This window comes from Schistocerca nitens, chromosome 7 (genome assembly GCF_023898315.1).
Source record: "Schistocerca nitens isolate TAMUIC-IGC-003100 chromosome 7, iqSchNite1.1, whole genome shotgun sequence".
Lineage (NCBI taxonomy): Eukaryota > Metazoa > Arthropoda > Insecta > Orthoptera > Acrididae > Schistocerca > Schistocerca nitens.
In genome coordinates this window covers 16,205,893-16,223,970 of record NC_064620.1, presented here as the reverse complement: position 1 = coordinate 16,223,970, position 18,078 = coordinate 16,205,893, and the positions used below count along the sequence as shown (strand labels likewise).

Sequence of the window (18,078 nt, the reverse complement as noted above, 5' to 3'; positions counted from 1 at the left end):
ATTTTCACCCACATGAACCAAACAGGCTGAACTCTTTTGCAGCAACTTTAATACTATTTTGAGCGTGATGAATGTGGTTCACTAACACTACCATAAAAAAAGGTACCCATCATGTACAAATATTTCTTCACATACTCAAATCATTGTTATGTTTTGGTGTGTCCAATGTGTCCTCCTATACATATTTTTAAAACTATTAATCAAATGACATTTCCAGATCATTAGTCCTACCCTAATGTTCCTACCCCTGCAATAGTTCCCATTGTAAAATTTTCCCCACAAACCCACCCACTATCACGTACCACTTCCCTACCATAGGTAAATTCTAAATCATCAAAGGCAACAACAAACATTTTGCTCACTGCATAGTTTTCTATATATGAATGAACTAAATTACTTAAGTGCCATGAATGAATACAGAAGAACTGTCTGCCTTGGGGCTATATAGGTGCTGAACATGCTGTACAGCCTGATTCAGGGGACCTTAGAGCCTGCTACAGAACACTAGGCATTTGCATCCTTCTCCACACAACCAGTTTCCTTGAACCCTGAGAATTGGAAGTCACTATCCAACTTGTTCTTGTATGTCATCACTTTCCTGGACTTAGCTTCCATTAAGATATTCCCTCTTTTTTCTTTAAATTTTTTTCAGCAATATTTCTTTACTCATTTACTAAATAGTTTACTTTTTTTTAATCTTCGTGATTCCTTACCTCTTTCTTTTCAGTTTTTCCCCATCTCCTTCTCCACTTTCCTCCTATTTTTCAGTCGCACTATTCATTGAAATTCTCATTTCTCTAACCCCTACCCCCTCTTTACCTCTCATTCTGCCATTTTATCAATGTGTTGACTGCAGCAGGCACAGTGCATAACAATGCACTGCCTTTGACCTCCTACTAATCCTGATGTCTCTTCCTCCACCTTTGTCTTTCCTCATTCTAACAACAATGAGATCCCTCTAAAACTGGGATTATGTGTTACATGGCCCTCCTTCCTATGCTTCCCAAATCTCTATCTTTGTCCTCCCTGAGGTAGGTACTAATAGTTCTGAGGGCTATTATAGGTTTCTTGCTTTTGTAAGTGTCTATTAGCAGTACTTAGAATTTAGCATCCTAGAGATAAGCACTGGCCAGCCATTCTGAAGAGAGAATGTATGTGAATGAGGCAATGACCTATTTCATGGTAAGGCTTGGGAAAGAAGAAGCATACACATACTCTTGATTACACAACCAACAGTACATTATCAGGCTGACTAGTACTGTAATACAGACCGAAGCAGATGACAATGGGAACGTCATAGAGGTACAGAATGGAGGATAAAGGCAATGTTGTAGGTAAACAAAAATTAAAAAGATGTATGAAGAGGTAAAAGGTTGAACTTATGTAGGCAGAAAATAAAATAAAATAAATATTTGCTTGTGGAAGGAAAGATGAGCAGCAATTTCTGTTGAATGTAATATGAGCCACTAAACTTTGTGCAGCAATTTCTGTTGACTGTAATATGAGCAATTTCTGTTGACTGTAATATGAGCCAATAAACTTTTAATCAATAAGCACCACTTTTTTGGACGTTTTAGTTCCATAAGATTTTTTCTAATAGGAATACACACACACACACACACACACACACACACACACACACACACACTCAAATCATCACATTCGCTGGAGCAGCAAGATTGTTTTCTATTATGTGTTTCTGTGTACCATGCATTAATCCTCTATGGGTAAGTGGTTGCCTTTCCCTTATTTTATGTAACTGTGGTTTAATGTATTATACACTATCTGATCAAAAGTATCCAGGCACCTATTAGTGGTCATTAACATGGGGTGTATCCACCCTTCGCCTTTACAACAGACTGAAGTCTGCCAGGGGCATTTGCAGTGAGGTGTCTGACTTGGAAGAATGGCAGTCCATTTTTCAAGTCATGAAACCAGAAAAGATAGTGATGTATGCTGAGGTCCAGAGCAAAGCCAACATTCTAACTCATCCCAGAGGCATTCCGTTGGGTGTGGGTAGGACTATGGGCAGAGAAGTCTATTTCAGGAATGTTAACTGCCCTCAAATCACTGCCTCATAGATACTGCTTAATGACATGGTGCACTGTCGTGGTGATACAAATAGTCATCATCTCCAAATTGTTCCTCTACCATACCCAGTACACAATGTGTGTTCATGTCCTCTGGATTTTGCAATTTATTAAGCACAATAAAGGGACCATGCCATAAACAAGAGACACATCCCAATGCCATAACATTGCCTGCTCCATCACTACTGGCACTACATGTGAAAGCAGGTGTTCTTCATGCATTCACCAAATCCAAATCATTCCATACCAATTTTCACAGGTTACAGTGTGGTTCATCAGTCCAAATCACTAATTTCCAGTCATCCAGTGTCCAGTGGTGTTGTTTTTTATATCACCTCAAGTTTTACTTACCACTGACTGCAGAAATGTGTAGCTTATAAGGAGCTTCTTGACCACTGCATCCTTTTGTAACTCCCTATGCACAGTCATCAATGTGCTAGCTGTTTTAGTGGTAGCACTTTGGAACTCACAAGTGGTTCCATCTTCTGATTTCATGTGACTTTTCACAACCACTCTCTGCAGTGCTTGACAGTTGCTCTCTGTTAGCACATATGGTTTGCCTACTCTTGGTTTAGATGTTGTTGTTCCTTCACATTTCCAGATTACACACATCACCAACAGTCAACTTGCACAGCTTTAAAAGAGCTGAAATGTTCTTCACAGATGTGTTACTCAGGTGACATCCAATAATTAGTCCACATTCTAAATCACTGAGCACTCCTTACCTATCCTTTCTGCTGTTACCGCTTCTCTACTGACAACACTATATTCCCAGAGTCCTTTTATAGTGGCAGGTCCACCTCTCATAACATCTACTGGAAAATACTTCATTACAAAGGAGGTGTCTGATTACTTTGTATCAGACAGTGTATATTAAAGTTGTGTCCATTCAATGAAGTTATATCAACTATTTTACACTTACCACCTCTACAGCTGCTGAAACGTTATCTGATTGTGAGAGATTGCTCTATAAAGGGATGGGAGTTTGGGAGAGACATCAATGGTAGCAGATTGGAGAGTGGCAAGGAGGCAGAAGAAAATAGTATTAGGAGGAAGGAGATGGGGAAGCAGATGCTATCACTACCACTCATTCATCTGCAGCTGAAATGTTGTCTTCCTCCTTTTAGGTCTGAAAGTCCATTAATAGAAGGCACAATGTCTAAACAATTTTGCATATTTATATAACAGAGGGAAACATTCCACGTGGAAAAAATATATCTAAAAAGAAAGATGATGAGACTTACCAAACAAAAGCGCTGGCAGGTCGATAGACACACAAACAAACACAAATATACACACAAAATTCAAGCTTTCGCAACAAACTGTTGCCTCATCAGGAAAGAGGGAAGGAGAGGGAAAGACGAAAGGATGTGGGTTTTAAGGGAGAGGGTAAGGAGTCATTCCAATCCTGGGAGCGGAAAGACTCAGTTGGCGAGTGTATACCTGTCCTTTTTTCCCCCTAAGGTAAGTCTTTCCGCTCCCAGGATTGGAATGACTCCTTACCCTCTCCCTTAAAACCCACATCCTTTCGTCTTTCCCTCTCCTTCCCTCTTTCCTGATGAGGCAACAGTTTGTTGCGAAAGCTTGAATTTTGTGTGTATATTTGTGTTTGTTTGTGTGTCTATCGACCTGCCAGCGCTTTTGTTTGGTAAGTCTCATCATCTTTCTTTTTAGATACAATTTTGCATATTTGTTTTATTTATTCAGTAGGCTTTACTATTTTGATTCTTGTGGTGATTTCATTTCAAGAAAATAATGTAAATGTGTAAATACACTACAAAGACACACTTCTGAATGTTTTGAATTCTGGGACATGTCTGTAATACTTGAAACATCCATGTGAGACACATCAGTTGCAAAATACAGTTATTGATTAATACCTCAACAAGTAAGATAATTCTAAATTGTCTCCTAATATCACTTTATGACAAACGTGAAAGCTAGGTCTTGAAATAGATTTTAACAAAAACTTCAAACAGTAAATTCATTGTGATAATTATCCTTATCATAATAATTCATAGACTGGAGAACAGTAGGTTCCAGAAAATATATTTTTCTTCCCTTCTGCCTATCCAATAAATAATTGTGTCTGTATTCATCATGTCATTTCTACATCTATCTGAAATTCTTCTGATCATTGCTCCGCCTAACTGATTTCTTTTTACACTATCTTTCACACAGTAATACACACATACAAAAGTGATCATGTGACAGTGTACAGGCACATTGCTCATCTGGCACTGGACATGAACTCTGACAAAGAACCAAACCTGCTCCAAAGTATGAACTGCATAGGGAATTGTTATGGATCAACTACAGGAGTGGGACAGAGTGTGTAGATGAAAGTTCTATGTTCACACTTTGCCAATTAAGTCATCAACACACATGATGGTGGCAACAAGGTCACTTTCAGAAATACTGAGCTCCCGGAAGCTAATACCCATATGTATATTTGTGTACCAATTTCTCAAATGACATATAATTATTGTTGCTGAAAAAAAATACTGAAGGTAAATGGGACAGCTAGTAACTTTAACTATTTTTATATAAAGCCAGAAGAGAACAATATTTTTTTTAAAAAAAGAAATTGATTTGGCGTTAAAGAAGAGAACATAAATGAAGAAATAAACATAAAATTATTGTTGTAAAGCACATGCTGGATGCTGGGAAAGTCTTGCTGTCCAAGTGTAAATTAATATACTGTAGTTTGTGTGAAAGTGTGTGTAGTGATATAACAACTGGACATCAAAATGCAGGCAGACAGATGGACACTAACGAAAAAAGCCACCCATACTGTTGCAAGCCAGCACCCAGCACTATGCTAAAAATAAAGATGTAACTTCCAGAAACCATCTGAAGATGAAACTGAAAAGGTTTGAAAACTCGTTCATGGAAAAAACATAATTATTCAAAAAGTGACTGGTTACAGTTTTTATTTGTCCGTATGGGCATGGCACAAAATATAAACACACAAGTGAGGTGCTCAGTTTCTTCTCTCTCTAGAAATTGATACTTCACTGCATTTGTAATTAATTATATTCTATTTTATATCTTTAGATCAAGCTGGATATTGTTTTGACCCCTTTATTTTTGATACATGTAAATTTTTAAATATTAAATAATGCCCACAGGAACATTAACATGCAAAGTTAAAGATAAAACACAAAAGCTGCAGACAAGATGAACAATAAATCACATAAGCTGTAAGCAATTATGGTCATAATAAACCTGGGTTCAAATGGAATGAAAGAGACAAGCCTCATTAGAAATATGTTTGAGAAAAAGAAAGTAAGAAAAAAAAGATCCTATTAATGAATTTGCTGGTCATTTCATACGTGAAGATCATTGCTGTACTTCCCATTAAGACTCACAGTGACTGAAAATTGAATCTATCATCAGCTTTTTCTCCCACAGTGTTGCAAAGCGAATAAAAATAATAATTAAAAAGAGAATAACACAGAAAGCTTGAAATTAAATATAAAAAGTATGAAAACTATAAGAGCATTTCTTTATTCCAGTATTGCTGATAAGTAAATATTTTCTCTTCTAACTATAGCATTGGTTCCAGGCCAATGATGGCCATTATCACAAATTTCTTGAGCCTTGTCTGCAGTTAAAAATCTAACAACTTAATGTTCAAGCAAATATCCATGGGCTACACCTACACTGATCAGAGTTCGGTAGACATTTTTGAATAAGATGAACACCAGTCTCAGACTGCCATCATATTCCAGAACTCAGAACTCACAATCTTAACTTGAGCAGTCAGGCACTTAGTGTCCCCTTACTGAACATACAGCTTTCTTGCAACAATTTAAGTGATGAAAGCTCACAAAGTAATGATTTAATTCATTCAAGCCCACTTCTGAAACACAAGCCATGAGGGAATATTAGATGTATTTAATGATTTCTGAGAAGAAAGGTAATGGAGGCCCTCCACAATTTCAAACTAAATCAAACCTTTTATGTTTAACAACTGATGTTTAGTGGCTGTGCCTTCTAAAATATGAATAAATTGTTAAGGTCATAATGTACAATGCTTGTTAAGGTCAGATGTTTTTTATGTGGTTAAAAGTTTACGAAATCACTGCATATGAAATGTTTTATGACCTGTGGTGAAAAGCATTTCTCTAGTTCACTGTTCAGTTTGATGCCACAATCCGTTCTTAATATTAAAGCAATAAGAAATAACTTTTGCTCTTAAAACAACCCACCACCTTCGACAGCTTATATGGCATCTTCTTACCATTTTTGAGCTGCAGCAGGACTGCACAATGCCACTTGTTTGACATGACTGATTCCCTGCCTCTCGCTCTATATATCCCATACTAACAAGCAATGGAATTTTTCCAATCCATGAGGAAGTAATGTTTATAAATGCAACATTTCTGTAAACACAGGCAGAATGCCACTACAGAAATTACACTTTATGGAAAGAAATTCAGAAAATGTTTAAACATTGAGCCAAGATTTGATTAAAATGACTACAACAGAAAGGAAATGACAAAAAGAATACACGAACCGGTGTAGAACTTTTCTGCAAAATACACAAAATTATAGGTAAAACAAAGAAAGCATTAGTAATGCAAGGCTGTTAATTACATTCAGAGGCAATTTATTATACCACAGGTGCCCACAAAACAAGAGAAAGCAGTAAAAAGCAAAATAATAATTAATCAAGACTAAAATATTTTCACATAATAATAAAATATTTTATTGTCTTTAGGTAATTACAGCAGTTTCCTTTATTTTTAGACAATGCATAAAAATTGCAACAGTTTACACTCTCTTTGCTATAGTGTGATGAACAATAATTGGCAATAAAGACAGTCACAGCAGTCCAGGATAATTAGATGAGCTAGTAAATTCTATAACTTTCAGCTCAGCTTACTTTTGGTGTAACTTAAGCACAAAAATGGAATTGAAAAAGAGGACACTGATCAAGTAACTTAAAATTTTAATATTACATCCTGTAATCCTTTATTCAAGTAAGTATTAAGAGGGTTTGCTGAAAAGTAATGCCTCCATATTTTTTATTGAGAACTCTTAAAGCCTCTAAAATGAAAAAAATGTTGTTAACAGTTGTTGTTGTTGTGGTCTTCAGTCCTGAGACTGGTTTGATGCAGCTCTCCATGCTACTCTATCCTGTGCAAGCTTTTTCATCTCCCAGTACCTACTGCAACCTACATCCTTCTGAATCTGCTTAGTGTATTCATCTCTTGGTCTCCCTCTACGATTTTTACTCTCCATGCTGCCCTCCAATACTAAATTGGTGATCCCTTGATGCCTCAGAACATGTCCTACCAACCGATCCCTTCTTCTGGTCAAGTTGTGCCACAAACTTCTCTTCTCCCCAATCCTATTCAGTACTTGCTCATTAGTTATGTGATCTACCCATCTAATCTTCAGCATTCTTCTGTAGCACCACATTTCGAAAGCTTCTATTCTCTTCTTGTCCAAACTATTTATCGTCCATGTTTCACTTCCATACATGGCTACACTCCATACAAATACTTTCAGAAATGACTTCCTGACACTTAAATCTATACTCGATGTTAACAAATTTCTCTTCTTCAGAAACGCTTTCCTTGCCATTGCCAGTCTACATTTTATATCCTCTCTACTTCGACCATCATCAGATATTTTGCTCCCCAAATAGCAAAACTCCTTTACTACTTTAAGTGCCTCATTTCCTAATCTAATTCCCTCAGCATCACCCGAATTAATTAGACTACATTCCATTATCCTTGTTTTGCTTTTGTTGATGTTCATCTTATATCCTCCTTTCAAGACACTGTCCATTCCATTCAACTGCTCTTCCAAGTCCTTTGCTGTCTCTGACAGAATTACAATGTCATCGGCGAAACTCAAAGTTTTTATTTCTTCTCCATGAATTTTAATACCTACTCCGAATTTTTATTTTGTTTCCTTTACTGCTTGCTCAATATACAGATTGAACAACATCGGGGAGAGGCTACAACCCTGTCTTACTCCCTTCCCAACTACTGCTTCCCTTTCATGTCCCTCGACTCTTATAACTGCCATCTGGTTTCTGTACAAATTATAAATAGCCTTTCGCTCCCTGTATTTTACCCCTGCCACCTTTAGAATTTGAAAGAGAGTATTCCAGTCAACATTGTCAAAAGCTTTCTCTAAGTCTACAAATGCTAGAAATGTAGGTTTGCCTTTTCTTAATCTTTCTTTTAAGATAAGTCATAAGGTTAGTATTGCCTCACGTGTTCCAGTGTTTCTACGGAATCCAAATTGATCTTCCCCAAGGTTGGCTTCTACTATTTTTTCCATTTGTCTGTAAAGAATTCGTGTTAGTATTTTGCAGCTGTGACTTATTAAACTGATAGTTCGGTAATGTTCACATCTGTCAACACCTTCTTTCTTTGGGATTGGAATTATTATATTCTTCTTGAAGACTGAGGGTATTTCGCCTGTTTCATACATCTTGCTCACCAGATGGTAGAGTTTTGTGCTCACCAGATGGTAGAGTTTTGTCAGGACTGGCTCTCCCTAGGCCGTCAGTAGTTCCAATGGAATGTTGTCTACTCCGGGGGCCTTGTTTCGACTCAGGTCTTTCAGTGCTCTGTCAAACACTTCACGCAGTATCATATCTCCCATTTCATCTTCATCTACATCCTCTTCCATTTCCATAATATTGTCCTCAAGTACATCGCCCTTGTATAGACCCTCTATATACTCCTTCCACCTTTCTGCTTTCCCTTCTTTGCTTAGAACTGGGTTTCCATCTGAGCTCTTGATATTCATACAAGTCGTTCTCTTATCTCCAAAGGTCTCTTTAATTTTCCTGTAGGCAGTATCTATCTTACCCCTAGTGAGATAGGCCTCTACATCCTTACATTTGTCCTCTAGCCATCCCTGCTTAGCCATTTTGCACTTCCTGTTGATCTCATTTTTGAGACGTTTGTATTCCTTTTTGCCTGCTTCATTTACTGCATTTTTATATTTTCTCCTTTCATCAATTAAATTCAATATTTCTTCTGTTACCCGAGGATTTCTACTAGCCCTCGTCTTTTTACCTAGTTGATCCTCTGCTGCCTTCGCTACTTCATCCCTCAAAGCTACCCATTCTTCTTCTACTGTAGTTCTTTCCCCCATTCCTGTCAATTGTTCCCTTATGCTCTCCCTGAAACTCTGTACAACCTCTGGTTCTTTCAGTTTATCCAGGTCCCATCTCCTTAAATTCCCACCTTTTTGCAGTTTCTTCAGTTTTAATCTACTGGTCATAACCAATAGATTGTGGTCAGAGTCCACATCTGCCCCTGGAAATGTCTTACAATTTAAAACCTGGTTCCTAAATCTCTGTCTTACCATTATATAATCTATCTGATACCTTTTAGTATCTCCAGGGTTCTTCCATGTATACAACCTTCTTTCATGATTCTTAAACAAAGTGTTAGCTATGATTATGTTGTGCTCTGTGCAAAATTCTACCAGGCGGCTTCCTCTTTCATTTCTTAGCCCCAATCCATATTCACCTACTATGTTTCCTTCTCTCCATTATCCTACACTCGAATTCCAGTCACCCATGACTATTAAATTTTCGTCTCCCTTCACAATCTGAATAATTTCTTTTATTTCATCATACATTTCTTCAATTTCTTCGTCATCTGCAGAGCTAGTTGGCACATAAATTTGTGATACTGTAGTAGGTGTGGGCTTCGTATCTATCTTGGCCACAATAATGCGTTCACTATGCTGTTTGTAGTAGCTTACCCGCATTCCTATTTTCCTATTCATTATTAAACTTACTCCTGCATTACCCCTATTTGATTTTGTGTTTATAACCCTGTAGTCACCTGACCAGAAGTCTTGTTCCTCCTGCCACCGAACTTCACTAATTCCCACTATATCTAACTTTAACCTATCCATTTCCCTTTTTAAATTTTCTAACCTACCTGCCCGATTAAGGGATCTGACATTCCACGCTCCGATCTGTGGAATGCCAATTGTAAACAGTATACATCTTTATTCTTCACGTCACAAATTGGTGTTGTTCCTATTGTTTCTCTCAATGGGTGGGATTATACTAGGCATGGTCTTCACCTCAACAGGAAAGTGAAGGGTAAACTGGCTGAGAAAATAGCAGGAAAGTTAAAGGGGGGAGGCACTGTCATGAGTGATAAAATACCAGTGGTTATAGGATTCAGAAGATACCCTTTTTTAGGGTAGCGAGGACAGAAAGAAACCAAATTTTAAGAGAGGTTAGGACTGAGACAAACCTTCAGTTTGAGAAAGCAACCAAAAAACTTAACTCAGTCATTGTGAAATGTCAGCTATCTTTAATGCATCAAAATATTCGAGGACTGAGAAATAAAATTAATGAATTAATTACCTGCATAGATGAATTAGAGTCTTCAAACCCAGCTGACATAATCTGCCTCTCTGAACAACATGTGACCACTGGTACAGAACTTTTAAGTGTTACAGGGTTTAGGTTAGCATTTCACTTTTGTCGAGCAGAAATGGAGAAAGGAGGAGTTGCCACATTCATCAGGAACTGTCATAAATTTAAGAACATATACATTCATAAATTTTGCCTAAAAGCATGTGCAAGAGAAGCAGAATTTCACAAAAAGTTCTTCATAATATTAAGTGTATATTGAGCACCTGCAGGTAACTTTAATCTGTTCATAAACCACCTTGAAGCTATACTGGTCCATTTAACAACCAAAAACAAAGAAATAGTGGTTGCTGGTGATTTCAATGTAGATTTCCTTAAAGACTCTCCCAATAAGAACTTACATGCGTTAGTAACACTATCATTCAACTTACTTCCCACGGTAAAGTTCCCCACTAGGGCAGCCAATTGAAGAGCCATTGATAATATCTTTATAGAAAAGCCCAATGAACAAAATTATATTACAAAACCAATAGTCAATGGCCTCAGACCATGACATGCAGTTCTTTCTGTTAAACGCTAATACTGAACAGGATATTAAATTTATTAAATCTGAGCTCAAGAGGGTAATCAATAAGCCAAAAATTGATTATTTTAGGACACTCCTCAGAGACATTCACTGGAATGATGTTTACAGTGTTCATGGCATGAATGAAAAATATAACACTTTTGCTAATAAAGTGCTTACCTTATTTGAACACTGTTTTCCCCCAAAACTAACTAAGGTTAGAGCAAAGTCTACAAAGAAGCCAGGGATTACTCAAGGAAGGGGTATCTTGTAAAACAAAAATAAAACTGTATCTGTCAATCCGAAACAGTCCTGATGTTGATGCTATAGCACATTGCAAGAAATACTGCAAAATATTGAAGACTGTAACACGGACATCAAAGTAAATATATTGCAAGGAAAAGATAATCATATTAGATAACAAAATAAAGACAATATGCGATATAGTGAAGAAGGAGACTGGTAGAACCAGACATGAAGAGGGACAAATAGCATTAAGAGTAAATGATACATTGGCAACAGATGTGTATAATGTTGCAGAACTTTTTAGCAAACATTTTATAACTGTTACTGAAAAGATGGGGTTGTCAGGTTCTGTAGATGCTGCTATGGAATACTTCAGACCAGACATTTCAAGTAACTTCAATAATGTGTATTTGACCCTCACTACCCCACTGGAAATAATTTCAATCATAAAAACTTTAAAATCAAAAACATTTAGTGGGTGAGATGAAATATCAACAAAGTTAATTAAAGGATGTGATTCTGAGTTAAGTAACATATTGAGCTATCTGTGTAACCAGTGGTTTATCAGTGGAATATTTCCTGAATGGTTGAAATATGCTGAAGTTAAGCCATTGTTTAAGAAGGGAGATAAAGAAATAGCATCAAATTTCCTTCCAATTTCACTTTTGCCAGCATTCTAAAAAATTTTAGAAAAAGTAAGGTACAATTGGCTTTATAACCATCTTATCCCAAATAACATACTGTCAAAGTTGCAGTTCGAATTTATAAAGGGTTATGATATTGAAAAGGCTATCTACAGTGAAAATGTGCTTAATTCATTAGACAAAAAATTGCAGGCAACTAGTATATTTTGTGATCTGTCAAAGGCATTTGACTGTGTAAATCACAATATCCTTTTAAGTAAATTAGAATATTATAGTGTAACAGGAAATGCTGCAAAATGGTTCAAATCTTATATCTCTGGCAGGAAACAAAGGGTGTTATTAGGAAAGAGACATGTATTAAGCTATCAGGCATCATTCAACTGGGAACTAATCACCTGTGGAGTCCCACAAGGTTTCATTTTAGGCCCCTTACTTTTTCTTGTGTATATCAATGACCTTTCATCAGTAACGTTACCAGATGCCACGTTCGTTTTGTTTTCCGATGATACAACCATTGCAATAAATAGCAAATCAAGTGTAGTCTTAGAAAGATTGGCTAATAAAATATTTGTGGACATTAATCACTGGTTCCTAGCCAATTCTTTGTCACTAAACTTTGAAAAAACACACTACCTGCAATTCAGAACTTGTAAGGGGTGTCCCACGAGTATATGCCTAACATACGATGACAAGCATATAGAAGAAGTGGACAGTGTTAAGTTCTTGGGATTACAGCTTGATAATAAATTCAACTGGGAGGAGCACACTGCAGAACTGCTGAAGCGTCTTAACAAATCTCTATTTGCAATGCGAATTGTGTCAGACATAGGGGATATAAAAATGAAAAAGCTGGCATACTATGCTTACTTTCATTCCATAATGTCATACGGGATTATTTTTTGGGGTAATTCATCAAGCCAAGCTAAAGTTTTCTGGGCACAAAAACGTGCAGTAGGAGTTATATGTGGTGTGAACTCAAGAACATCCTGTAGAGGCCTGTTTAGGAAACTAGGGATACTAACTACTGCTTCCCAATATTTTTATTTGTTAATGAAATTTGTCATTAAAATATATATCACTTTTTCAAACCAACAGCTCAATTCATGGAATCAATACTAGAAATAAGAATAATCTTCATGAGGATTTAAAGTCACTTACTCTTGCACAAAAAGGTATGCATTATTCAGGAACACACATTTTCAATGAAATTCAGTTTAAGAGAAACCTAAAGAATTTATTGGTGGTCAACTCCTTCTACTCCATTGATGAATTTCTCAGTAGAACCAAGTTTTTATACAGCATAATATTATGACAGTGTACTCAATATATTCATATCAGAATATTATGGCAGTCAGAGTAACTGTCAGTCACCTCCTCAATAAAGACACAAATGACCATCCAACAAACAGAAATGGAAAATCATTACACAAAATAAGAAAACTTTAAACTGACAATGATTGCTCCAAGTGAAGCAGGCAAAAGGCTATTTAATAATCAACCATAATAATTAAGACAGTGAAAGGAATTAAAATCGCTAAAAACCACATAAAGTCAAAATATCCACGGGTGTACTGCCGGTCTACAGTGTCCAACGGGCACAATATTTCGGCGATCATACATGTCGCCATCATCAGGTGAACTGACGGACTGAGCTCCTGTGAACGTGCCGGCACGTTCACAGGAGCTCAGTCCATCAGTTCACCTGATGATGGCGACATGTATGATCGCCGAAATATTGTGCCCGTTGGACACTGTAGACCGGCAGTACACCCGTGGATATTTTGATTATCAAATACGCCAGGAGAAACTCAAGAATCACAACCACATAAAGGTTTATCTCACAGAGGAATGTATGAACAGTAAGGGCAAGTATTTAAAATGTAATTAAACTTCAGATGTTATTTTATAATGAAGAGTGTATAAACATGATGGATAAAAATGTACCAACCATTTGCAATTGAATAATTTTGAAACAAAATGAATTACAGTTACTGATAACATGCAAAACAGCAGTGTATATGTTAAATTTGTTTCTGGTAGTTGGTGCTGGCAGTTCACATTGTCCATGTGCAGGTGGTGGGGTTGATGCCACAGTACAATAAAGTAGAAAACAATCATCTAGCAACAATGGCTGGGATGAGGTTGTCATTTGTGGAATTTATGGTTGTATTGAAGTGATATTGCAAGTATCAGAATATTCACTATCTACAATGGTAGTGGCAGTAAGGGTTTAAAATATGGCCACCAACATATTTCAAAATTACCTGTATTTATGATAAGTTCAAAGCTGATGGAACCGATACATATGTGAAGAAGGCAAGATCCAGCCAGTCACAAACAGTTACACATCCAGTGTCCAAAGCCACAGTATTGCAACATTTCATCCATTCACAACAAAAATTAGTAAATCAAGGAGTGTGCGAAAGCAGGATGAGTCACTCAAGAGAAAGAAACTTCCATAAGGGTGCAAGGTGGAACATGTAAATTCCAAGAATGCTATCTATGATGTAAAATTACTTGGATCAAATAACTGAATGCTATGAGTAGTTTGAGCACATGGTAGATGAGGGTGACAAATTTTCTGGAAATTTGTTTAGCCTGACAAGCCAATATTGAACCTAAGTAATACAGTGAAACCATGTCGATTGTGTTTACTGGGCTCCTGAATATTCTCATGTTCATTTGAACTAGGTTGGATGTAGTCTGTTATCATGTGGTTTGATTGGTCCCTTCTTCTCTGGGGATATTATAACAGGTCAAAATTGCCTCAGACAAGGGTTTTGCTTGACATTCAAATACTGCATGAAGGTGAAATGTCTTAAAGGAAACAAGGTGAAGTCCGACCTTACCATCATCAAGATGACAGGATGTATCTAGGCAGATCAAAGAGGACTTACAGGGTACCCATCTTGCTCTCCAGATTTAACACCTATGGACTTTTAGCTGTGGCACCATCAAGTACATTGTGTGTCAACAAAACAAGCTACAATCAATGATCTCCATAAAAAAAACTGTTGCATCATGCACTACAATAATGCTAAACACTTATAGCCATAGTTTGATCTGTAGTTCAATGCCATCAGAATTGTTTAGAAGCTTCTGCTGGTCATTTCAGACATACAATATGACTCCAAATGCCAAGAATTGTACCTACAAGACAAATCTTTATGAACGGGCTATCAAACAGTGAGTATATATTTTTCTGGATCCCCTCCCCCCCCACCTGCCCTCTCCCCCCTCTCTCCCATTTATGTGAAGACCTTTTACGTGCCTGTAAAATGTGAACCTTTTTTTAATTGTAAATGTCTTTTATACTAATTGTAATTAGGCCTCAGTACAGTGTGGAATGGTAGGTGTTATCAGAACGCAGGTAACATCTGTCTTGGTCTTTTGCTTATAAAACTGTATGATACACCCAAACTTTCAGCTGGAAATTGTCAGCTGCAGTATGCGGGCAATGAATGGATGAATAATTTGTTCCCTATACTTTTGTAAATTACTAACCTGAAACATTTGTCATAAATCAAACAATATTAAATTCTTATAGCCCTTGCAGAATAGTAAAATATGATTAGCCAAATTACAAAACATTAAGTAATTTCAGAATAAACATCATATTATTATGCCTGTCTTTACACTTTACATAGTCACTCCTCTCACAAATTCACCACTCAGCACCCTGCACTCATACTTGTCACATCATTAGGTCTATCCGTGTTTAAGTCTGGGATCACAGAGCACACAGACATCTCCACATTGGTTAAAATGAAAGTTTGTTGTTGGGAAGTCAATGCTCAGTATCTATGCAGCTTAAAGTGTGCAACTATCCAGTACACAGATAGCATCACTCATCTGTTTGTGAAAAAGTCATGGACTGGAAGGTGTAATTCTGCACTCCAACATAATAAGTGTGGAAAATATGTTTGCAAAGACTTTGGAACTGCATAATATCTTTGTGTCTTAAAATATTGGGTGAGTTAGTAAAATTTTAATGCTCTACAAACTCTAACTACTAAAGTACAAACTCTAATTACTAATTATAAATTCTGGTGTCCATACTACAAACTATTTCTTGTGCACTGTTACGTTCGTGTTCCTGTCACTGTATGGTAGGCCTTTGTGACGTCCGAAGGACTGAGACACTGATTAATAGGTGGATGAGTTCTCTTCCAGATATGTGTGCAAAGGCAGAGCTGCACATCTCTTTACCTGCAGAAACTATAATTTGTAAAACTGGAACTGCTCTCTAATGATGTAATAGTGAAAATAAAGTGGGATGAGCCACCTTTAAAATTCATCTGTTGTGTAGTCTACATCATGTGACACTCCCTTTCATAGTGCCAGTTTTCAGAATATCTTTTCAGTGCATCAAGATAAATAAACTAAGTGCAATATCAGCATCAGTTAACGGGAACATTGCAGGTTCTATACATAATCATGGAACGAGAATTTGGAATTACATTTAGCTAGGAAAAACAAACAAAAAATTCAAAACAGCAAATTACATAAAGGGGATAAAATTGTATAATAAATTGCCAAAGGAAATGAAAAAGATTACTTAAATTCAACTGTTTAAAAAGACAGCTAAAATGTTTTTCATGCTTAATGCATACCACACAATTAAAGATTTACTTAGACGACAGAAGAGTGAATAGTAATGAAAGAGAATAACTACAACACCTTGTCTCATTTCGGTACATGATCATGGTTTACTGCTTTCACAAGGAAAGCATGTCAAGATGTAAAATGCACGATATTAATGTCAGTTTTTCAGATGGACTGAGGAACAGAGATGAACATGGCCTGGAATGGAGTCTGGAGTTGAGGTAAGGGGAACAGCAGCATCTGAAGAGTCCAAGGGACATCAGCAGATGCCTATGGAATGTGAAAGGGACATCAGCAGATGTCTATGGAATGTGCAGCAGTGAAGAACAAATTGCAAGTTACCTGAAACAAATTGTACATAAATAAGGAACATTACACAATAGGAACTTACTGAATGAGGCAGCACAGATGTTAGGAGATTGACTTTGTATTTGGGAGGATGGAGTTACTCTGTCCAGCTATCCTGACATGCTTTTTTGTGGTTTTCCCAGATCTCCAAGATAAATTCCAGGATGGTTCCTTAATTAAGGCCATGGTTGACCACCTGTCCTATCCTCATAGATTACCTGTCCCATCCTCATAAAGCATATTATGTATGCTGTGTGTTGTATATCTTGATCTATTGATTTGCACTATATTACCCTGACAAATCCCATCACTGTGAGATGATCCTTGGTTGAATAAAGATAAATAAACAAAATGTACAGACAAGAACATAAATGTATTAAAAAAAGAGTTCATGTGGAAAGCACTGTTTTCTAGCAATATATGTGGAATTACTTGTTACCAGCACGAATTGCATTAAAAAACATAATAAATTATGTGTTTATACTAGCCCCTACAAAGGAAACAAAAGAAAAATTTGGAGTAGGTATTAAAATTCATGGAGAAGAAGTAAAAACTTTGAGGTTCGCCGATGACATTGTAATTCTGTCAGAGACAGCAAAGGACTTGGAAGAGCTGTTGAACGGAATGGACAGTGTCTTGAAAGGAGGATATAAGATGAACATCAACAAAAGCAAAACGAGGATAATGGAATGTAGTCAAATTAAATCGGGTGAGCTGAGGGAATTAGATTAGGAAATGAGACACTTAAAGTAGTAAAGGAGTTTTGCTATTTAGGGAGTAAAATAACTGATGATGGTCGAAGTAGAGAGGATATAAAATGTAGACTGGCAATGGCAAGGAAAGCGTTTCTGAAGAAGAGAAATTTGTTAACATCGAGTATAGATTTAAGTGTCAGGAAGTCGTTTCTGAAAGTATTTGTATGGAGTGTAGCCATGTATGGAAGTGAAACATGGACGATAACTAGTTTGGACAAGAAGAGAATAGAAGCTTTCAAAATGTGGTGCTACAGAAGAATGCTGAAGATAAGGTGGGTAGATCACATAACTAATAAGGAGGTATTGAATAGGATTGGGGAGAAGAGAAGTTTGTGGCACAACTTGACTAGAAGAAGGGATCGGTTGGTAGGACATGTTTTGAGGCATCAAGGAATCACAAATTTAGCATTGGAGGGTAGCGTGGAGGGTAAAAATCGTAGAGGGAGACCAA

The 18,078-nt window shown here is 36.9% G+C and overlaps 1 protein-coding gene across 3 annotated transcripts in view; it reads right to left on the bottom strand.

Moving 5' to 3' along the window:
• The window catches only part of LOC126195353 (uncharacterized), a 161,266-nt gene that overhangs the window by 57,640 nt on the left and 85,548 nt on the right, over positions 1-18,078 (bottom strand). For 2 of the 3 annotated variants that reach the window (XM_049933930.1, XM_049933931.1), the window contains exon 6: positions 6,337-6,478. The exons of the other annotated variant lie outside the window; for it this stretch is intronic. In XM_049933930.1, coding sequence (XP_049789887.1) covers positions 6,337-6,478 — 142 coding nt within the window. The remainder of the gene's footprint in view (positions 1-6,336; positions 6,479-18,078) is intronic. 3 annotated transcript variants of the gene reach the window in all.